Genomic DNA, 24,995 nt, shown 5'->3' on the forward strand with positions numbered 1-24,995 from the left:
GTATCACATCGATTTACGCACGCGCGCGCCTCGATGCTGCACACGTGCACGAGGGCATTCCGACTTGAGCTTTTTTCTTTTTTCAAAACCACTCCACAACTAAATAACGTAACCGCGCTGAAGCTGGGGGGCAGCGTATCGTGCGACCTTCTTGCTCTTCCTCCTCCTCGTTTCTCCTCTCCGCTCGCTCACTGCTTAGAATAACAAACTGCGATAGAGAGGAAAAAGAAAGAAAGGAAAACAGAGCTGCATGTGGTTTCCCCTCCTCGCTGTTTCGGCTGGATTTTTTTTTTTTCTAGGATGCTTTCAGGCACGTTTCGGTGCGATTACCGGGAGGGGGGAACCATTGTGCCACTGAGGATAAGCCACGTAAAGTAAGTATGCATCTCCGATTCGACCACGCTGTCAGCGCGCGGAGCCGCAACATCGCGCGCCTCTGCCGCGTCCGGGCTACCGTGCGTCGGCATTTTGTCCTGTTCTAGATCGGCGTCGTTCAACAACGCATCATCCTCCGTTTAACCTGCAGGTGATTTTTTTTTTCTTTCGGGGAGGAAAGGTCGGTGGTGGTGTTAGTGGGGATTCGAATCAGTCAGCGAGTGATAGAGAAAAGGGAAGAGGCATCCTGGTGGGGGGTGGGGGTGGGGGTGGGGGGGTCGATGGAGAGAGTGGGAGAGAGAGACGGCCAGCTACGTGACGCCTATCAGCAGCGGAGAGCCGTGTAGAGGAGGCGCAGGGCTTCGGCTCTGTCAGCTCGCGATATGCTGCCCCCCTTGTTTGCGGACTTTTGACTGATACGAATTTTTATATTTTTTTCCCTTCGTCCTCTCAAGCTCGCCTGTTGCGGCCAAATGAAATAGGACCACGCGGTGGCAAAATAAACTTTTTTTTGAAAGAAAGAACAACAACAACAACAACAAAACAATAACAAAAACTTCTGTCAATTTTTTTTCTGCTCTCACCACTACCTTCCAAGTGGAGGCGGGCGAGAGAGAAGAGACGCCGACGGAAGGAGCGAGCAAGGACCGTGTTTGTGTGTGGTGGTGGGGAATCATTCCAGTTAGCGGCCTCTACCACTTTTTTATTTTTATTTTTTTTCGTTTTTGTTTCTGTTTTTGTTTCAGTGAGTGTGTAAGACAGTCACCCCCCTCATACACATATATACACACACGCACAAACACACATAAAACCACACACGCACTCTCACGCGATCTATGTGGGAGCCCTGAAAGCGAACCAAGGAGGAACATTGTGTCAAAGTCCCGCGGATCCCCCAGGAAGCCGCAGATCACAGGGGCCTGAGACGAACTTCCTGCCGGATCCCAGCAGCTGACATGCCGCGAAGGAAGCAGCAATCGCCCCGGCGCGCCGCAGGTACGCACTGGCTCCGGTTTGCATGTGGTCCTCCCCTCCCACACTCCGCCCCAACACTCTTTCTTTCTGCGCCCTCTTCCCCTCACTCATTCACTTGTTTTCATTGTTATTCATATCGAGTTTGAAAGTGTGTGCGTACGTGTGTGTAGAAGTTTAGTGACACAGCTTTACAAACCTCTCATTTGTCACAGGAATTTCAAAATAACCGATCTGTCATCTATATCCAACAATCCGCTTTGGTCATTCTGGTTAGTCTTTATCATAAAACTGTCTTTTTGCGCTTTACGTTTCGAACCTATTCCTGTCTGTTGCAGTGCTTTAAACATGAGTTGCTTGAGTCTTACACATAAACTGTGCCTGCATGCAGGAGTCACTATATTGTACATTAATGTGCGTTGTTAAGCTTTCCCAAAAGAACCTGATGTTGTTTATTTTAACAAAGGACTTTGTTAAATCACAGCCATGAAATAATGGCTTGTTTTACCAATTTATTAGCGCTTACCTTAAAAAAAGAAATCCCCCTCTCAGCCCAATTTCCATTAAAATCAAAAGTTTTAGGACTGCATTTTCTGAAACACTTCACTTCTCTACTCAACTTTCTGAACTTCTCAAGCCTTCGACTCCCCCACTTCCTTCTCCTCCATATTTACTGCGGCATGATGGCACTATACTGAGAAGTTTGTCAGGGGTCCCCTAGCTGTCTTGGAGGCTTTTGATATTTTTAATGTTTGCAGGGAGTGACGCTTGACTTTAAAACATTTCTTGTCATAGTCTAATAGCTCTGGTTTTGGTGTGTCTAATGGCCCAGCAAATAATGCTGTTATACCGCAGTGTTACTGAGATTCTCCAAAGAGGTCATTTATTTCCCCCTCTGTGTGTTGAGTTTTTTTGTGCTATTAGTAAATAAATTATGCCTGCAGGGTACATATAGAAAGACTTGAAAAAATTCCTAAAATAATTTGTCCATTTTGGTTCAAGGTTCATCTGTCGTCCTTTCTCAGAAGTACTTTTGCCCCCTTCTAAAGATTATTTTAAGCCTAGAGAGAGAGCTCTGGAAGAGAGAATTAATGGGCGATTGCCATCTTTGATTTGACACCTGATTGATCACCTGTCATGTGACTGAGCCTTTGATCTGTTCATTCCCGATAAGTGTCAATAAATCAACCCCCCGGCCCACCCTCCTGTCTCTTGCTGCCTCGCTCTGCTAGAAATGAAGGGCCTGCTGTCACAAACATCCTAGCCATTATTTCAGCGTGCCTATTTACCCTTCTCGCTTATAAACACTTACTTTGGTTTCGTAAGGACACTTATCAGTTAAGTACAGAGTTAAGTACAGTGACAAGGAATGAAAGCTGTGGACCTTCTCGGTTGTTTTTTATAAATGCATGAGTATTCCCTTGTTTACTACACTTGAATTAAAGTAGTAAGTAGAAGAACTATGTTATGAGATTGGAAGTCAGCACTCCATGGCTGGAAACCACTTCTTCAGAGCTCGAGAGCAGAGTTTAGTGACTCAAACAAATGAGGGTCAAGGGGCGCAAAGTAGTCCCTTCCTTTATTCCAGCCCTCTTACTTGTAGCATCTTTATTTTGACAGCTTCCCTCCTTCCACTCACTCTCCTTTGAAAAGCAGGGGTCTTTATCTGATAGGGCAGTTATAAAGAGACAGATGTGGAGGGGGATGTCTTGCACTACAGGTCTAAGCTGGGCCGGGAATCAAAAGACGTAGAGAACACAGCCAGTAGGATTTTCGTTGTAAACACTCAGACACAGGTCGCCAAAAATGCTCAACCTTCTTGCTGGTACGTTCACATTTAGGTTGTTTTCTGGCAGTGTTACACTGAAGTATGACACCTTTGTGGCCACAAAATCTAAAATCAATGTGTGTGCAAGAAAGGAATATGGCCCCCTTTTTGTATTGGTCACACACACACACCCCAACGTAGGCCAAAAAAAAATGTAGAGTGAAATAAAAGGCTATATAAACGTAAACATGTATAATGGAAAAAATAAATATAACAGCCAAGACAAGTATAAATAAAGAATTGCTCACATAAGGTTTGACTGACATGTATATGCTTGCTGATATACTCAATACTGTAATAATAGTAATAGTATCTGGTGTCTCAAATACATTTTCACATGATAACGCTCATGTGCATGCTCCTGCACACACACACACACATGCATGCACACGTATGCACACACACACACACACACACACACACACACACACACACACACACACACACACACACACACACACACACACACACACACTCACACACACAGACACATTTGAAAACAACTCTGATTCATCCACAGAAACATTTACATTTCATTTGCTGTTTTGATGTTAAGTTCAAGAAAAAAATATTTCTTTCTATGCTCTATTTGTATATATTTACAATTTGTAACATATATTTACAATTTGTGACATTTATGTCAAGAATTTTTCAAAGTCTTAAATCTATTATCGAATCAGGTTATTTCCTTCTTAAATCATCAGTTTTCCTTGAACACCATTGACAATAAATCCAGAAGTGTCAGGGATGTGCAGTACAGCAATCTATACAGAGAGTAACAATGTAACATTTTTTTTCCATATCACACAGTCAAACAGAAAGAGCTGTTTTTTGAAGAGTAAGATTTTAACAAGACATTCTGAATTCCATTAAGAGATCACATTTTACTTAATTTGCATTTTTGTAATTTCCCATTGCATGACATGGGAGACTTCCAGTCACTTTTATTGCAATGAATTCAGCACCATTTATATTGGATTTTCAGCTAATTGACCTTAGTAACTTTTTTTAACTGCTGTTCAAGTATATCCTCCAAAGCACACACATAAACTCATTCTTAAACACCTAATTACATGTGTGCAGTGGCGCATAAATGCCAGACATGCTGCAGTGACTTTACTGTACATATAAACAAGCGGTCAGTACTTTTAACATGCACTCAAACAAGTAGACACACACACACGAAAAATGTAACTATTAGTCTAATCGTGAGGCGGAAGACTGGTTTACTCCATCAGAAGGAGCCGTCAGAGAGACTTCGTTTCATATTTGATTTAATTGTGTGCCTTCTGACAACCACATTCATCAATGGCCCTAATGGTCAATCAGAGGCTGGCGCTTGTGTGTGCGCACAGACACACACGCAAACACACACATGGAGCCCAGGGCCTTACTTGATCAAAATGCTTTAGCCCTAATGGACACAATGGGTGTGGATGAAAGAACGGATGGATGGCTGGACGGATGGATGGACAGATGACTGAGAGCCTTGTTATTAATTTGGAATGAGAGAGTGAGTGGAAATCATTATTTCTCCGATGAACAGATGTGAAGGAAAGTACAAGTCGTAGTTTCACTTCAGACTTCTGGTGACTTCAACTCTTTTTTTCCTTTTCCCTTTCTCTTGCTCCCATGGTGAAGTTATGAGGTGCAAGGGCACACAGAGAGTGATGACAAATTGATTGCCGTCATGATGGCAGTAGTTATGGGAGGATGGCAAATGATAGGCCTTGATTAGAAACCTAGGGGAGAAGAAAAAATATTCCTTTCTTCCTCTTTTTTTTCTTCTCTTTTTGTGTTGCTGCCTCGCCCTCTGCACCCCAAACATGATGCACTCTTGAAGTGTCAGTGGTTAGAAACAGTAGGTGGACCACACTGGGCTGCAGTGATCCATTCAACCATCAAATTTGCTAATATGAGATAATCTGGAAAATCAGGTTAAAGGTTGCTATGTTTATTGGAAAAATAGTTCCTTTAATTGTTCTGTTTTTATTTATATATTTATCTTTTTTTCTTTTTTCTTTCTTCTACTTTGCATTTGATTATCAGGGGTTTCCAAAGCAGGAGTCGAGATCCCCCTAGGAGGTCGCAAGACTGAGGATGAAGCGTTGCCTTATGATATCCATCCATCTATCTACCGCTTATCCTGCACTCAGGGTCGCGGGGGATGCTGGAGCCTATCCCAGCTGTCATCGAGCAAGAGGCAGGGTACACCCTGGACTGGGTGCCAGTCAATTGCAGGGCCTGCATTATGATATTTAAAAATCAAATCAAATACAGTTTTGTAAGACAGAACTCTCTTGTAGCAAATAATAATAGCACATTAAAATAATATGTGGCGCAAGTTTCTGCAGGCATTCATTTAGACAAAGTCCAGTAAATAGTAAATAGTCATACAAATAGGAGAAATAATGACCTTTACATTTAATTGATAGGGTAGCAAGAACTATGTTCATAAAAATGTACAAATAGCTGTTGAGGGGTCATTGGTCTTGAGCAGCTTTCATACTGGGATCCAGGGGCCCAAATCAACCAGGATAGTTTATCGAAATTATTTGAAACCAAAACATTTTTCAGAAATCCTTTAGAATCCTCTCTTTCTTTATCCTCTCTGTGACCCTCCCATGATACCCCATGCATCCACCCATCCTGATGATGGACCAGGCATCTGAAAAGAGAAGTTGTTTTGCCAGCGTCATTAGCTTCCTTCTAATTAGTTGAGCATCTGATTGGTGTCTGACAGGCCTAATGATTAGAAATGACAGGCTCTGCACACTGTCATGCTCGCCAATTAGGTCCGCGGAATTTTTGATGTAATCAGCTACAACTTGTGCTTGCCTCGTCTGCCGCACTTAACCTCATGCTATAAACCCCTTCCGTCACCCAACACAGGTGAGGATTTCTCTAAATCTGTCGGTTTGTTTGGTTTCAATCTGTCTCAAAATATCTCGCTGTTTGCTTCACATGCACATTTCCTGAGTTTATTTGTTGGGAGCAACGACAAAGCTAAGGGCAAGCAATGGGTTCGTGTCCATCTGCTTCAAAGATTGTTTAGACCAAACAGATCATTGTTACAGAGGAGGAAGCATTTGCATAAGGCATTGAGTTTATTTCTTTTTCTGCTTTTCCAATATTATGTTATTTTTCTCACAAGAGCAAATCCATTGTTTAGTAGCACCACGTCGTTTAGCAGAAGCATTGTGGCCATAAAAGAGAGTTGTTGTTGTTTATGATATTTCAGCTAAATGTAATGTCTCACACACTTCTCTCATCGCCTCTTCTATTTATGTGTGTGTGTATGTGTGTGTGTGTGTGTGTGTGTGTGTGTGTGTGTGTGTGTGTGTGTGTGTTGATTTAATTTTGTTCATTTGATATATGATATTCTATTGTTTAAAAAAAACAAACATTATTTTAGTTATTTAGTTTTTTCCCCCGTTGGTTTCCCGTGATTAAAGTTTTTTTTTTTTTCAATAATCAATAGATACTATATTATTTGTTTTTATTTTGTAATGTGTTTCATTAATTCCTGCTATGATTTTCAGGTATTTTTGTAATTTTCTTTTTTCATTTATTATCCAAAACAGTGATCCTTGAGGTCAACAACAGGTCAGTCAAACTAAACTGAAAAACCTACTCCAACAGACAACACACAACTGGTTTGACTTGACACTGTGATCCGTTTTTTTAAAAGCAACTTTAAAAATAAAAAAATGCATATTGTCATCTTTTTCTTGCGATGATGTCGGGCAGTGTCATAGCCCTAAGTGTGTGCTTCTGTGGTGAATTGATGACATTAACACCACTCTCTATAAGCCGCTCAATTTCTTGAGTAAGAGTATTCATTTATTTACTTTTAATATACAGTATTAATATATATTAATATATTGATACCCCCATGACCATGAGTGAAAAAATATATATTATTGAGTATGTAATGAGTTCAAGAAACACATATCAGCATGGTGCCCAAAGTGGCTAAGCATGATTTATGTAAATATTAGCATTAAGACAGCTCTGGTCCTGTCAAACATGAGATGGATGGCACCCGAGGAGGACAAGCAGCCGATTTCTGTGATTCCTTTGCCTCTCAATGCTCCCTGTGTGTGTGTGTGTGTGTGTGTGTGTGTGTGTGTGTGTGTGTGTGTGTGTGTGTGTGTGTGTGTGTGTGTGTGTGTGTGTGTGTGTGTGTGCATGTGTGCGTGCGTGCATGTGTGCGTGCGTGCATGCATGTGTGCGTGCTTGCGTGCGTGTGTGTGTGCGTGCGTGCATGTAAGTGCGCATGTGTCTGTGTGTGGGAGATTAATCATGCTTGATGCATGTTACCATTGGACTGGCAGTGGATCTGAGAGGAGATGCAGTCGCCGCTTTAAGTGTACTCACTTACTGCAGACACACACACTTATTGTTTGGATCTGAGTCCAAGTGTTTTGAGAAAAACAAAAAACATATATATATATATATATATATATATATATATATATATATATATTTATTACAAAGAGACAACCCCATTGCTGTTTTTGCACTAACGTTTATTAGGTTTATGATGTTCAAAAATATGAGGTATTATGCTTTATTGGCCTCTCCTCCACTGGATAGAAGTGAAGGCTAATGAAACACGCAAATATAATGAAGCTAATTAACCTTGTTTGAAGCAGGATGATTCTAGTGATCATTAAGAGGCTGTTTCAAAAACAGCATCTCTTTAATATGGACTTCGGCTCTGTACACAATTAGCCATAATGTGTATAAAAACGCTTGTTGATATTTATCATAAGAACATAGCCAATTACCTTTGTCTTGTGTTTCAACGTTTTTCTGTAATTACATTTTTGGATGCAGGACAAGCTTTGGAAACACTTTTCAATGAGGTTGCTATAATTAGCAGCCATTAGTGCAGTAATTAGCATGATTTAACATATTATTAGTATTTAATAATTATTTACTAATGGAGTTCATAAACAAAGGCCTACAGTCTCCACATCTCAAACCATTTATGATCAAGTTCTTACTTAATAGTAAAAATACTTTGCATCCCCCATCAGTTTGTACAGTTATTCCTATTTGTTGCTGCAGTAAAGGGCATTATTTAAAGCTTATTTTTTTTCATTTAGCTATTGGTGGTTACTCTGTGTAAATTTTTGCCCTTGTCCATGTGTCCGCATAGCTTTCGTCCAATATTCTTTGAGTTGTGGATTTTACTTCATTAGACATTCCCATTCAATGTACGGCATGAAATGAATTGAATATATATATTTTAAATAGCTTAATGCTATTTAATAATAAAAAAGGAAAATAAAAGCAATAATACGAAAGAAACAGTGCCTAACCAGTTTAAGATATATTAATTAAAATATGTTTGCATAGGCTTATTTATGTAGACTCAATGTCTGGGATTGTTGGGGTCAACTGCCTTTTGTTCTTTCCTTTTAGAAAGTTTAAGACCGATTTAGACCATGGCCCACATTTGTTTATCCTTAACACACTTTGTCAATTGTATCCTCCGGCTTTCTTAGTTTATTTGCAGATCTTTATTCCATATGGATAGGTGAGAGATGACAGGATATGTGGCATGAAGAGAGACAAGAAGTAAAGACTTCAGCCACCCCTTTTCTCAACAGTTTAGGCATGAAACTACCTGAAGTTTCAGTGGCGAGTGAGTCTTTCCCAGGCTGCTCACTGACACTGTGATTAGTTCTGGCCATCGTTGCTTTTCTTCAAGCTCTTGCCTGTGACGCCTGGCCACAATGAAGCTCGGAGGGAGGAGACAGTGGATGCATAGTTAAATATTCCATCATGGAGGAGAGACAGAAAGGGAATGAGATTGTAAAAAAGATAATGTGTGAGGGGCAGGAGAGAGTAGGAGGGGATGTGAGTAGATAAACGACAATAATTGACAGACGAAATAGGAGGAGAGGGAAGGGGGAGGGAGGGCAGTTGGACACCCCTCATCCCCCCCACCCCCCAACTCCCATCATCCTCTCCCTTCTTCCTTGAGGATAAGTGGCTGATGGTTTATAAAGAGTGTTTCTTCCTCCTCCGCTGCCAGAAATTCCGTCATGGCTCCCATTAGGTTGACAGCTGTCAATTAGAGCCCCCTTGGTCTGCCGCACCCAAGTTATTGCAGTCAGTTGATGCCGTCGTTTCGCTCCCAGTTTCGCCTTGAGCGCCATCACAAGTGCTCAAACAGTCAATAGCTGATGCATCAGCAGTTATTTCTTAAATTGGCTCACAAGATTGCATCCGTCCCTTACTTCTCTCTTGCTCTACAAAGCTTCCCCAAATCTTCTGACTTTCTTTTTCAACTCCCCAGATGATTCTGTGAAGAAAGAGCTATGGCTTCCTGCCCTGAATAAGAGCAAAAGCTCAACACACACGCAGAGTGAGACTCTCAATGTGGAGTGGAATTACCGGCAAATTTGTCCCATTGCTGTGCTGAATATCCAAATTATAGACTTCTGATGACGTATGTCAACTAACTTTGGGTCGATACACTTTAATTCTGTTTTAAAATTAAAAAAATACAAAATGACAAAGATCTTAAAGTTTGTTACTTGATTAGCATGTAAATGTTAAAGCAGGAAGATTGACTGAAGCACAATCTAGAATTATTATTTTTCAATTAATATTTTTCTGCTTATCAGACCATTATATTTTAGGTTGAGTTTTATACGGTCAAATGAATGTAGAAACATTCAGTAAGAGATTTTAAGTGTTGGTGTTTAGCTGCTTTCCATCGCATGCTCTGCCTTCCTGTCCTGTTCAGGACAAACTGGATTATAGATTATATGTTTGTGTGTTCATTTGTGTGTCTATGTCCTATGGAGTGTAAGGAAGTGGCCTCCCAGGAGAATGAACCAATCAAAACAAGCAGTATGTGTTTCCCGATTTTGTGTGTGTGTGTTTGTGTGTGTGTGTGTGTGTGTGTGTGTGTGTGTGTGTGTGTGTGAGTGTGTGTGTGTGTGTGAGAGAGAGAGAGAGAGAGAGAGAGAGAGAGAGAGAGACCATCTTCTGAGTGTCATCTGGGCTCAAATCCAGGTCTGGGTTTCTTCTTGTCCTCGGCGGGGGTCACCTCTATGTCTGGGAGTATGTGTGTTTGTGTGCTTCCCCTTTCCGACGGCAGATTTGGCTGAACCAAGATGAAAATGGCAGCCATCAGTCTGGTGTGTGGGTGTCTGTGTGTGCTTTCCTGAGTGTGTGTGTGTGTTTGTTTGTGTCTGTAAGTATGCACACATATGTGTGTGTGCACTTGTGTGCATGTGATGGTGGCTATGATGAAAGGCAGGGGAGCCAGTGAGGGCCTGTCTGGTAATCAGAGCCAGCCTGAGCTGACATCCTTTTTAGGCTGACAGCACCTTCCGCTTCTTTCCTAACACACACAATTCAACTGACTGGCCACCAATCAGTCACTGCAAATGACAGTCCAAAGTGCCCCTCGCTCTCCGTTTCTCCCCCTTGTTTAATGTTCTGATCAGTCTCAGATGCTGGAAATAAAAAAGTAAAAATAGAAAAAAAATCTCAATGTCTACAATAGGGGCTCTTAAATATTTCACCCCCTGCACTTGTCAAAGAATTGTGACCCCAACATATCCTGAACCTTATCCACAAATAAAAGTATACCATTTCAACCCATTTTAGATAGATTATAAATTTTATAAATTTGTTGGGTTTCTTTTTAATCATACTTCTTGGCATAAAGAAGTATGATTAGTTAAAAAAATCACACAGTTAAACAATTCAAGGCAACACACATTAGAAATGTGTTTGTATGTGTTATCTGAGAGTTAACCAGAGAAATTATTGGTCTATCTTCACTTGTGACTATGTGCGTATAAACCAACGTGTGTTTCTGTCTCTGTGTGTGTTTTCAGGTGAGAGAGAGAGAAAGTGAGAGAGAGAAGGATGAAAGGATGAAGGGAGCGATGGAAGAGGACTGTTTTATTTTATACTGCTCAGGCCTGTTGCTAATTAATGTTTTGGTGGGTTTCTGTCGGAGCTGAGTAATGTTTTTGATCTTTATGCCTGATAACTGCATACTTAATGAGATTTCAAAGCTGGTGGAGATGGGAGTTGCTGCTCCCTGCAATTATTGACAGATGCCTTTTCTCCGCCACTGGCTGCTGCACCATAAATCCTTCCTCAGTAATGAGCTTGAGAAGTGCCACCCTGCCAGTGAGCTAATGAAACTGAGCAAAGGGGGGTGCCCATGTGTGTGCATGTGTGCAAAGAGTGCATCACACTTCTCTGACACATTTTTTTCCTCTTTAAATGCACTCCGCAGATGTCAGCTATCTTGCTTGCTAGCAACAAAGAGGCAATGGGATAGTAGTCTAAGATGAACAAAACAATGAGAAAACAAACACATGAATAAACAAACAAACACAATTCATATAGTTGAAGCCTCTGTATTTTTATACTTTATTAAGAATTTGGGGCTACTCGGTGGGTTTAATTTGGGGCTACTCGGTGGGTTTGAATGGTGGGGTGGGAGGTTGCTCAGGTTACTACCCTGCGTGACAGCCATTTGTCTGCCTTTGGCTGTTTTATTTAAAATACTAGTATCACTGGTGGCAAATGTAAGTGTGATTGATATTGCTTTGTCTCCTCTGCCTTCTTTTCTCTGCCGTGAACCTGTTCGTCTTTGTAACTTGGCCAGGGAGGGAAAGAAATAGGCAAAGAGAAGAAAATGCTAGTGAAAAGTAGGGATAGCTTTTCTCTCCACCGGGGCAAATCTGGCACAGTTGTTTAGGCTTCATTCCATAGTTAATTTATGTAATTGTATATTTTTTATTTCCACCTTTCTCTCTCTCTCTTTCTCTCTCTCTCTCTCTCTCTCTTTATATATATATATATATATATATATATATATATATATATATATATGTATATATATAACGGTATATATCTTTTTCCACAAGTAGAACACCAAAAGAGTGATATAGGTACTTTACAATAGTACAACAGTACTTTTTCTAAGTAGTTGCTAATTATGGAATAGTACATGTATTTAAATTAGCTGAATTGTCACCCAATGCACACCTGCTGTTCATTTCTCTTTAGATTTCAAGACTCTCAAAGTCTCTCAGTTACGCTTCAAAAATCCAGTTGGGTTGTAACAATGATTTGTAACATAAAGTAAAAAAATGGCCCCTTTTTAAAATTTAAACTGTTCAATTGCTTGCGCTTGTATTCATGTGCCCATGCACACACACAAAGCTAGTATTATTCAGTTCGCGCTAACACTAGCTTCTCTGTGTTAGTTAACTTAGGGACAAAATCTCCAAAATTGTACACACCACACCCACCCACCCACCCACCCACACACACACACACACACACACACACACACACACACACACACACACACACACACACTTATTGTGTTGTTGTGTACATTAAGGGTAGAATTTTAACCTGTAGGAAAACTCTCTGCTAACTATGGGCTCCACTTCGTCTCGTCTTTTTCACAGTAGAAAGGTCAAGATGTATGAATGGTATGAGCAAAAACACTATAGCATTCTGTCTACCTCCAACTAAAAACCCCAGAGTATTAACACCATATAGGACCAAAGCTTTTTGTTTGTTTGTTACTCTCTCAGTCCTTAGAAGCTTGAAAGACAGAATGAAGAAATATACTTTAACATTAAGGTACAGGACAACAAAGAAGGAGCTTACATCCATAACAGTATTAAAACACACACACACACACACAAAACCTACTTTTGAACCACGTAAAACTTCTTACTCAAGATGGAATTGCAAAACAAGTGCAATTGATAAAATCCGTAACTCTGGGGAGATAAATGACAGTGCTTCTGAAACTCCTGTGTGATTTGAGGTTTCCTGGAAGACAGGAAGAAACCCACATGTTGGACAGAGTGTTTGAGGTGTCCAGAAACTGGAGCAGGAGTGTAGCGAGTCGACATCCGACTGCCAAACAGTCGATTTCCCCTTCTCATCGTCCGAGCCATACATCACTGAACCACCCTTCTCCACTGACACAATGACGAATGTCATTTGTCAAACTGGGCCATGCTCGGGCCTCACATTGTGTGCGTGTGTGTTTGTGCGTGTAGGGGTGGCCTTTTGCCGCTTCTGAGGCCCACAACTACAGGAAAGACAGACTTAGAGACTAAACATCAGAAAGAATAAAATGAAGATTCTGTTTTGTTTGAGGAAACAGAACCCACAGTTGTGCATGTGTTGTATTGGTATCTTGACAATATTGATATTTCCACCTGAAACAGTATTTTATATGCAATTAGTCACATTAAACATCATGAATATGTATAGGTTGTAAATCATCCCCCCATTAATCTCCAAGATATATGTGCAGGCGTGCCTTTATGTTTGTATGTCAATAATAATCTGTGTACGTCTCTCTACTGAGCTCATGTGTCTTCAGGGTGGTTCGCCAATGTGTATCAGTTACCATAGCATATACATACATAAACCCACAACACAACACACAGCAGCACAGTCTGTCTGATTCAAAGAGATGCCTAAGAGAAGATGGATGCTCCTTAAAAAAGGGTTTGTTGATGGATATGAATCTGGCCCTGCCATTCATCACTGCTGTATTATTTCGAATGGATTGCTACAGAGCTGTAACATGAGCTGCAGCTTTGTGTGTGTTTACTGTGTGTGTTTACCGTGTGTGTTTTCTGTGTGTGTGGACTGTTGAAGATGGAAAAAAGGGGGATAGTTAGAGTTAAGCAGGGGATGCAGAATAAAAGTCAAATGAGTAAAATAAAACTGGAGCAAATAAAACATGGGCGTACAGTTTAAAAAGTTTGAGTGGTTGATGGCTGTTTAAGGCAAGTCTTCAGTGAGTCAAAAATACAGTCAATTCCCCTCACAGTTTTATACATTTTGTTTTTTTACTTATAGTCAAGACAAGTCCGATTATATTTTTATTGCGCAAAGTCACAACACAGTTGTCTCATGGCACTTAACATGTGCAGCCGGTCTAGACCATACTCTTTAAAATAAATTACAGATACCCAACATGCCCCCATGAGCAAGCACTTGGTGTCAATGGGTAGGAAAAAAATGCCTTTTACCAGGCAGAAACCCTGGACAAATTCAAGCTTAATCAAGTGGCCATCTCTCATTATAGATAATTCACTGGTGGTGATGAGGGAATTTTTAGTCATTTACGGAGGTAAATTATTTATTTAGTCGTCATTTTTAAATACGGAGTGAATTTATTATTTTTTTCATTATTGGCTGCATTACTTTTTTTTTAGCTCTCCTTACATCATTAAGTTGTTACATTTTCTTGCCCCCAAAGGAGATTAACTTGTTACCAGGAGGTTAGTTTTTGAGAGTCATTGTGATAAACCAGTTATTTAAATGAAGTAGCCCAGGTCAGGAAAACATTCAGGGATGACCCTTGACCTTTTTTTCCTGACACAAACAATCTGACAACCAATCAATAACTCCTTCACTGAACTACAATAAATGGCCTTATTTCAGCAATTATGTGTTTGTTGTAATGAGTTTTACTGTAGTTCATGTAAGTTCATGTTGTCTTTTTTTGTTTTTTTTTCAAGTTCCCGTTCTACTGTGCACAGTATTTAGGTAACAGGTGGTGCACCAGCAGTTTGTCTTTTGTTGGATTAAATTGTGTGTTGAAACATGGATCAATCACCTGTCATCATGCATGATCTAATTTCAGGATTTTATAGACACATTGAAAAATTTACATTTGAATAACATACTGTGCCTCTTTGGGACTCTGTATAAATAGAAGGAACACAGACATTTAAAAAGGGAGAAACGGAAACATTTATATTCCACAAATTATTCTTTAATCAACAAGTACGTTTTCCAGGCTTTTCTATGCCCTACATTCCCTTTAATCCCCTTTCCCACTTCCTGGGTTTCTATAGTATCGAGGCAGATTTGGTGATTTATTGTGGCCATCCATCTCAAACTCATCCATCACCAGCTGGTTGCTAGGCAATCATGGCAGCAGCTGTTTGCTTTTGAGTTCAACGGAGGGGCCGTCAGTCACCGGCGGCAGGTGAAAAGCATTACCAACGCACTGTTGTCACACCGAATGATTAATCAAAGGCAGGGAAAGATAATTAAAAAGATATGATCCTTCTTGGTACTGGTCCACAATTTGCCGAAGGGAAAGGGGAGGAATAGAGGAAATGTGAGAGGAGAAGCGGAGACCCTTTGATTGTCATTACACCCTTTTAGAAATTTAACCTGAGAAAATGCTGTGTTAGATGACTATGGACTTTCCTGGAGGTTTGGTCTTCTTCTCTCTCCCCTTAACACTTAGAAGGACATGGAGGAGTGGGACGAGTGCTGATAAAGCCCACTCTCTTCTTAGACAATGTTCTAATTAATTAGGAAGTGATGGGCTGAAAAAAAGAACAGAAATCATTTTTTTCCTTTTTAAAGTCATAGAGGCAGGAAAGAATGAAAGAGCTCTTGAGATTGGTCATTTGTCAACTATCATGAAGCTTCACAGAGTCTGAGTAATAAGTACCTGCTTTGTCAGGCCTTCAGATGGACTTGTTTAGGCATAATGTGTTTTATGTGGACTTCTATGTGCAAACACTGGCAAGGGAAAAGAATGAAACTCATTCTGAACCTGAGTCAACATCAACAAACAAACATCAGGTTTAAACCAGAAAATAAAATAGATAAAAGGAATGCCATGCTCCTCATGAAACAACAACTTTAGTCTTAATTTGAATGTTCTTACTGAGACACTGTACCACAAATGTGATCTGCACCATGTTATTTAGAGTATCTGCCTTTTCAGATTAGGGATCTGATTTTTCTTTGAGACATTTAACACAGAGCATCCAAGTATTCTTTAATATACTGTAATATTGGACCCATTTATGTATATGAGGGTGTATCATGTGTATCAAATTTTGATTAGAATCCAAATCTCATTGAGAAGTCCCAAAAACAATTATATGCCTCTGATATTTTGCTGTTGTAATTAAGTATATGCCGTATACCAGTACTTTTTTCCTCAAATTTGGTGTTATGTACTTCATTAGAACATTTTTTTATATAAATGGATTACCCTTCTAATTATAAAATTGAATTGTCTTTTCTTGTAAAGGTTGATTCACTCTATTTCATTTATGACAGGGAAAAAATGCAGTGCACCAAAGTTTAGGGGTCACAAAACCCGAAAATGTGATGCTCTTTCTTATATACATAAAGTGCTGGTTTACTGAAATAAGCATTCAGCAAGTCTTGCTTTACAACTCCCTTTAGAAGTCATTTGTGTCTATAAATGCTAAAATTGATAGTCTGAATCACCCATTATTCTGATTTGAATAGAGAGGTCCTGCCACTTACAAAAAACATAATTGCAGTGCAATCTACAATGAAGATTTAACTGTTTTTGGTGTTTTTATTCTTTTGCATAACAAATTGTTATATGGGTATTTTCAAGTTAAACACAACCTTAGCTTGGAATAAGAAAAAATGTTTTAAGTTTGATAATTTCTCTTGTACAATCCCTGTCGTCTTCAAACATACACATCAGGGATGAACCGCCAGATAAGATCTCCGTATTTGTCTCTTCGTGTCAAATCTTTCATCTACAAGAACCAGGTCCTGTATGTTTTGACTTCCCTCATTTTCACACCCCGATTTGTTTTCTGGTGTTGAAACAAGGTGAGCACTAGTGGAACTCTGTGTTTCATACACATCCGCAGTCAGGCTTAGAGACATAACAACAGCAATGGGAAGACATATACACAGACACACATACTGATAGACAAACAGGCAGATGGGAGACAATTGTTTTCGCAGACTAATTGTAGCTGGTTTGGAATCGTCTCACAGAATAGAGAAATAATTTAAACACTTTCTGTGGTTTTTCACAGAGCAAACACGTAAGTACTGCAAACACATAGTAAATTTATACTTGTCTAAGCCCATCGTGTGTCTTTTCGATAATTTTGGAATGGCATTTTTAGAACACAACTTTGGGTAATTTTCAGAGTGAAATATTTGCAAACATCCATCCATCTTCCCCCGCTTATCTGGAGTTGGGTCATGGGGGCAGAAGCCGGAGCAGTGAGGCCCAGAACTCCCTTGCCCCCGCCACAAGGTCTGACTCCTCTGGGGAGACCCCAAGGCGTTCCCAGGTATGCCTGGAGAGATAATCTCTCCGGCGTGTCCCTTTCTCGTGGTCTCTTCCCAGATGGACATGCCCGGAATACCTCCCCCCAGGGGGCGTCCAGGAGGCATCCTGACCATATGCCCGAACCACCTCATTGGGCTGAGGAGCAGAGGAGCAGCAGCTCTACTCCCAGCTCCCTTCAGATGACTGGACTTCTCACCCTATCTCTAAGGGAGAGACCACCCACCCTGCAGAGGAAACTCATTTCCTCATTTTGGCCGCTTGTATCCACAATCTTGTTCTTTCGGTCTCTACCCACAGCTCATGACCATAGGTGAGGGTGGGAACAGAGATTGACCGGTAAATTGAGAGCCTCAGCTTTTTGGCTTGGCCCCTTCTTCACCACGACAGACCAGTACAGAGTCCGCATCTCTGCAGATGCCGCACGATCCGCATGTCAATCTCCCACTCCATCCTTCCCTCACTTGTGAATGAGACCCAGAGATACTTGAACTCCTCCAATTGGGGCAGGACCTCTTCCCCAACCCAGAATGGGCATTCCACCCATTTCTGGGTTGAGCACCATGGTCTTGGATTTGGAGTTGCTGATCCTCATTCCAGCCACTTCACACTCGGCTGCTGAACTGTCCATTGAGAGCTGGAGATCATGGCCTGATGAAGCTAACAGAACCACATCATCTGCAAAAAGCAGAGACTCGATCCTGTGGCAACCAAACTGCACCCCCTCGACGCACTGGCTGCACCTAGAAATTCTGTCCATACTAGTTAAGAACAGAATTGGTGGCAAAAGGTAGCCCTGGCGGAGTCCAATTCTCACTGGAAATGGGTCCGACTTACAACCGGGAATGCAGACCAAGCTCTCACACGATCATACAGGGACCAGACATCCTGTATGATGGGGTTTGGTACCCCCCAAAGGATTGCCGGCAGGACACAGTCAAATGCCTTCTTTGGGTCCATGAAACACATGTATACTGGTTAGGCAAACTCCCATGCCCCCTCGAGGACCCTGCTGAGGGTATAGAACTGGTCTTCTGTTACACAAACAGACAGAAAACCATCCTGCTCCTCCTGGATCTGGGGTTCAACAACCCGGCAGACCCTCTTCTCCAGCACCGCTGAATAGACCTTACCAAGGAGAGTGAGGAGGGTGATTCCTCTGTAGTTTAAGCACACCCTCCGATCCCCTTTTTTAAAAAGGGAGATCACTACCTCTGTCTGCCAGTCCAGCGGCGCTGTCACCAACATTCACACATGGCGGCAGAAGCGTGTCAGACAGGACAGCCCTACTGCATCCAGAGCCTTAAGGAACCCAGGGTGGCCACAACCATCCTGGGGGCCCCACTACTGAAGAGCTTTATGACTGCTTCAGCAACTTCAGCCCCGGAAATAGGTGTATCCGCTTCAGAGTCCCCTGACTCTGCTTCCTCATTAGAAGGCATTTCAATGGGATTGAGGAGGTCTCATAAGTATTCCTGCCATCGATCTACAATGTCTCAAGTTTAGGACAGCAGCGTCCCGCTCCCACTTTACACGGTGTTGACGGAGCACTGCTTCCCCCTCCTGAGCCGCCGGATGGTGGACTAGAATCTCCTGGACGCCCTGCGGAAGTCGTTCTCCATTGTCCCCCAGAACTCCTCCCACACCCAAGTTTTTGCCTTGCCATCCACCGAAGCCGCATGCCGCTTGGCCTGCCAGTACTTGTCAGCAGCCTCTGGAGCCCCACAAGCCAGAAAGGCCCGATTGGACTCCTCCTTCAGTTTGATGGCATCCCTCACTGCTGGAGTCCACCAGTGGGTTCGAGGGTTGCTGCCCCAGCAGGTGCTGACCACTTTATGGCTGCATCTCCAGTTAACCACATGGACAATGGAAGCACAGAACATGACCCATTCTCACTGAATGTTCCACACCCTCCCTTGGGACATGGTTGTAGTTCTGCCAGACGTGGCAGTTGAAACTTCTTCTGACAGGTTACTCTGGTGTTCCCAGCAGACCTTCACAATACGTTTGGGTCTGCCAGATCTGATGGGCATCCCACCCCACCATCGGAGCCAGCTCACCACCAGGTGGGGATCAGTTGAGAGCTCCACCCCTCTCTTCACCCAAGTGTCCAGAACATGCGGTCACAAGTCTGACGATACAACCACAAGGTCAATCAAAGAACTGTGGTGTAAGACAGCCAGAGCCCGTCCCCCCACCTGAAGGCGGAGGGAGGCTGCCCTCTCGTTCACCAGGTTGAATCCCAATGTGCAGGCGCCGAGACGGGGGGGGCAATCAATATGCCCACACCTGCCATCGCCTCTCACCGGGGGCAACTACAGAGTAAAAAGGAGTCGAGTCCCTCTCAAGAGGCCTCGTTCCAGACCCAAGATTGTGCATCGAGGTTAGTCCGACTATATCTTGGTGGAATCTCTCAGCCTCCTTCCCTGCCAGAGAGGTTACATTCTGTGTTCCAAGAGTTGGGTTTCTGCAGCCGAGGATCGGACTGCCAAGAAACCCCGCTCCGGCTACCGCCCAGCTCGCACTACAGCTGACCTCCTTGGCCCGTCCTGTGTGTGGTGAGCCCAGGGGAAGAGCGACCCATGTCGTTCTTCAGGGCTATGCCCGGCCGAGCCCCATGGTTAAAGACCTGACCCCCAGGTGCTCGCTGCAGAGCCTCGTACTCGGCCTGGCTCCGTGGGGGGCGTCCTGCATCCAGGCAAGGGAAAGCTGGGTCCAATAATAGTCTTCTTCATGGCGGTCTTCTGAGCTTAGTGTGATCCCTTACCTAGGACCTTTTTGCCTTGGGTGACAAACCCCTCCACCAAGGTAAGGTGGCAGTTCTCTTAGGGTTTTTTTAAAATAAGCTTTTGTTAAAACTTTGCATTCGTTGCAGTTGAATATTATACAAGATATAATCAGGTTTTATGTGCTTGAATTAAACATTTAATTTGTAGTCGGTGGCAAGTAGACGGAACAGCTGAAAGCCAAGGTGTCGAACTACTAAGTTTTGTGTGTATATATATATATATATATGTATATATATATATATATATATATATATGTATATATATATATATATATATATATATGTACTTATACACACACAACGTTTTCGGCTTATTTTAGTTGGAGCTCATCTATTGGTTGTTGAATCAGTCTTTATGGTAATGAAATGCTTAGATTTGTGATAATATCCTACATATAGGATATTGTCGTAAGCCTATGACTAGAAGAAGACTTAGCCACGTGTCCACTAAAACTCAAGACTACCACCTCACTCTTTACAACTGAGATGATGGGTCTGCTATACGACTCTTAAGATATCCTTAAGATTTCATTATGAATGCCAGTTTTAAGTCTGCCACTAGAAAATCGTGAGGTGTAAGTCCAGCATTAGACTGTGGAATTTGTGGCTGTACAAAAAAAAAAAAAGAAAAAGAAAGATTATTATAAAACCCATAGAAATGCTGAAAATGTTATCATCTGGTCTGATAGCATTTTAAAATTCAAAAACCATCACAATCATTTTATCTTTATTCAAGGTAGCTGAGAACTGAACAGGATGTTGTTCAACCCTTTTTGGTTTCACCATGGAACAGTTTTAAGAGAAATGAATGAGGGATGAGAAATGAACCCATAATAAATCTTTTTCAGAAAAATCTAAAGTCAGGGCATTTTCAGAAACATATTATGTCAAAACACTATAGAATAGCTTTATTTTTTTTCATGTAATTCAAATATATTGATTAGAACTTAACTCTAGTCTGCTTTTTGGTTAAAATAATGATGATTTTTAGTTTGGGGTTTCCTAAAAAAATTCTCATCCCAACCCGCTGGAAAAAAAACATCATCAAGTTTTTTTCTGAAAATTGTAAATTGGTTCTTATTCATGCACTTAAAACCTTCATTCTCATTTGTGCTGTTTGTAGATAATAACCAACTGGACATTTTTGGCTGAGCTGTGCCTTCATTGCAAATAGATTAATGAAAGGAAGAAGGTTGGACACATACAGCCAGGTAGGACAGATATAGAGATGTTGCTGCACAGAGAAAACGTCAGTCAGCGCTGAACATGTTGCGCTCTACCTTTCTCTGCTGCTCTTCCAGGATGAATTCTGCCTGCAGCGTTGCCTCAGGTTATATCCAGTCTCGCTGAATGCCGTCTCTGCCTCTGACTTTCATTCAATCTTGTCAACATCACACGAGGTGGTGAACACAAATGAAAGTCTGTGTTTTTGATTGAACTAAATGAAGGAATGTTCCAGCATACAAAATCACAAGCGTACATGTACCAATGTGTGCCTCCCTTTCATTAGCACTTATAATCCAGTCAATAGAGACTTGATGGGTTAACATGTTGCTATTGATTCATTGACCATTATAAACTGCCTTGAGAAACAGCCTCAGCCCTAAACACACTTTTAAGAGGCTGCTACTGTATGCCTGGACACTACTGAAATGATTTTTTTTTTGTCTGTATTTTATCTATTGATTGATTTATTTTCAATAATTTCTCTTGAAACTCCATGTGTAACATTTCCGCAGTGAATGAAGCGTGATCAGGGAGTAGGATGAGCCATAGAGCAAGTGGGCATATCGTTGGTGCCTGTCCTGATTGAATTAATGACCTTAATGATTAGAAAAAAGAAAAAGAAAAGACTCACCAAGTATCAACATATTTTCAGAAAAAAAGAAGTTCAAGTTTTGTGTCACTTCTCTTTAAAACGGATAAACAGATAACTTCTCACTTATGATTCACCCTGCAATTTTATATTTATAATCAGAATGCCGAAAATGCCAGAGCATAAAAGACATTGGCATTCCTTTGGGGAAAATACTTTTACTGGAGGACTAAAGGACTAGAGTCATGATGATGTAAAATGTCAATCTTTTGTAACGGACGACACCATAATGTCCCCTAAGCTTTGTTTGAGTAGGCTCGACCTCATGAAATTTAGACCACATGGTTTCAGCTAAGTAGCAATTACACATCTCAGTCAATATTTTCGGTAATTAAGAAGAATAGTTTCTCCATTTTCCATTCTATGAAAAAAAATGTATTTGAATCCACAGTTGAAGTAAACAATACATACCCCATTCATAAAAATAAGTAATTAAATAAGTAAAGTGAAAAAATTAACAGAAAAATAATTAAAAAAAAAAAGATAGTCTTATGCAATTGTCCGTATGGCTGAAGTTGAATCTTAAATATTCACTGTTAAAAATCCAACAACATATAACATGAATTATATTCATGTGAAGATTTTTTGATTAAAAATATTAAAATAAAAAAAAATGATACACTAAAGAAAATGAATATAGAATGTGAACATGACATAGTAAAAGCATTTCAGCAAAAATAAGATGGTAAAACTGTGAAATCTAATTAAATGAATAGAGGCTAATAAAATATAAATACAGTTAAATTGAATAATAAAATAACATTATGATGCCTAAGTAGTAAAGTAAGTGAGGTGAGACGCATTAAAAACAATAAAAAAATTCGACAAATGAGACCTAAACATTGTGAAAAGACATGTGATAATTCTTTTCAGGGTAAAAATATTCTAATACAACCAGGGTAAGATATGGGGCAAAGTTTAATATGGTGAATTGTTCAATAATAATAATAATAATAATAATAATAATAGTAATACTACTACTACTACTACTACTACTACTAATAATAATAATAATAATAATAATAACAACAACAACAACAACAATAATAGTAGTAATAATAATTATGATAATAACATGGATTTAAATGGTTTTCTATTGTTCCTCACAAATACTTTTCACAAGATGAATGGAACACCTCTTTCATTGGCTATGTGCAAAACATAAATATGGTTATTGTCAGATATGTTCAATTAAGCATCTCTTTGAAGACAAAATTTTCCTTTTTAATGCCCTGACATTTCTTACTCTCAGCATTTTGACGAAATTGCCCTGTCAAATTTGGGAGTATTTCACTCCGTAAATGCAACCCAATGTTCCCTGGCTAGTTGCCTGCAGCGATGGGGGACAAATGTGTTTTTGTGTCGTGTATGATTTTGCTTGGCAGCAAAAAAGCCCCTTCATTTTATTTTAGGCATTTTTAATCAAGCAGCACGAGGTCAAGAACTTTTGTTTTGCAGACACATCTGCATTGTGCATTCTTCTAAAAAGAACTTATGTTGAACTTGACTGGTAGCGTGTGTCCGAATGTGTGTATGTGTGTGTGTGTGTGTGTGAGTTTGTGTGTGTGAGTGTGTGTGTGTGTGAATACACACGTGAACAGCTATTGTCAGCAGTGTGCCTGCCAGTATGTGTCTTTGTATGGGAGAGTTATGTTGTAAATCAAAGTAATCAATTGCTGCATTTGTTAAGGCATTGCACACCAAGTGACCACTGTTTTGTATTGTGAGTGTTTATTTGTGTTTCCACTTATGTCTCTTTGTATTCTTGCATGTGTTTGTATGTGTATGTGTGTGTTCACACATCCAGCTTTCACATGATGTCCTTCACACAGCTGTCACAAATCACAATTATGAGTCTGCAGCCCCACAGCTTTAATGTGTATGGTGCCTGTGTGCATGTATATCTATGTGTTGGTGTGTGTTTGAGTTCATGCCTTTTACATGAGCCAGGGCTATTGTCAGGTGGTAAGAAAAGTTTTAGGGGGTTAAGTGTGAACACTCTTACTGATTCCTAACAAAAGATTTCAGCCAAAATAAATAAATACATTAATATAGATACTCTTGTCGAAATTTTCTTCTCATGGCAACAGGGCTTGAATCTTGAATTTCCTCACTTGAAGAAATTTCACCCCTCATAGGAGAGGCTTCTTTAGTTCTATAGATATAGATAATTTACAATAAGCAATAAAAACCTGCCGTGATATTAAAAAAACAAAAACAAAAATTGAAATTAATTAGTTGTTTCTATGACCATACAGGTCAGGAACGATAAGCAGTCAGAAAAGCACGGCTTAAGAAGAACTGTCTAGCAATGACAAAGGCATTTGTTTGATCAACCACTTAATCAAACACCTGGCAACCTCAGATTTTGAGATCACCACTTGCATGCCCAAGGGCTCCTCGTTTTTGAAAATAATCTTAAATAATAATTTGATCATTGTAAAATGTATCTGACAACTCGTTGGAAAATTAAGTAAAATTCTAGATAAAAAGACCCGAAAATGTGCCCAAAACAAACTATTGCTTGAAATTATTTTTTGAAAAGTATCATTAAGTCTGTACAGCATTATCCATCCATCCAACTTCTTCCACTTATCTTGCAGTCAGGGTCACGGTGGATGCTGGAGCTTATCCCAGCTGACATCGGGCAAGAGGCGGGCAATACCCTGGACTGGTCGCCAGTCAATTGCAGGGACACATATATAGACAAACACTCATTCACTCACGCACTAATTCATTCACTCATCAGTTTTTTTTTTTCAATTAACCTGCATGTTTATGGAAACCGGAGAACCTGAAGGAAACCCACACAGACACAGAGACACATGGGCAATAACATACAAAATCCACACAGAAAAATTGAACCAGTCAGAATTGAAGCAAGGGCCTTCATGCTGTGAGGCTGAAGCCTCCCCTGCGCCTCCCCTGTGCCGCCCCTGTACAGCATCATCTGCAGATAAATGTTAAGTCATGGCACAGAGTTTATTTCAGAGCAAAACAGGGTAAGATGTTTGCATCGGTTTCC

At 40.7% G+C, this 24,995-nt stretch overlaps 1 protein-coding gene across 4 annotated transcripts in view; it reads left to right on the forward strand.

Moving 5' to 3' along the window:
- The first annotated feature begins 39 nt into the window (after nt 1-39).
- The window catches only part of tshz3b (teashirt zinc finger homeobox 3b), a 44,828-nt gene continuing 19,872 nt past the window's right edge, over nt 40-24,995 (forward strand). The window contains exons 1-2 of one of the 4 annotated variants that reach the window (XM_086143677.1): nt 40-374; nt 831-1,371. In XM_086143677.1, the coding sequence (XP_085999803.1) occupies nt 1,332-1,371 (40 nt within the window). In that variant the 5' untranslated portion in view covers nt 40-374; nt 831-1,331. Of the gene's footprint in view, nt 375-620; nt 1,372-11,046; nt 11,172-24,995 lie in introns of those variants that run through there. The other 3 variants (XM_086143678.1, XM_086143679.1, XR_015105912.1) reach the window with 3 other exon arrangements.

The sequence above is a fragment of the Fistularia commersonii genome, chromosome 3 (genome assembly GCF_037954325.1).
Source record: "Fistularia commersonii isolate RoL2024-O1a breed Wild chromosome 3, RoL_Fcom_v1.0, whole genome shotgun sequence".
In the NCBI taxonomy this organism is placed as follows: Eukaryota; Metazoa; Chordata; class Actinopteri; order Syngnathiformes; family Fistulariidae; genus Fistularia; species Fistularia commersonii.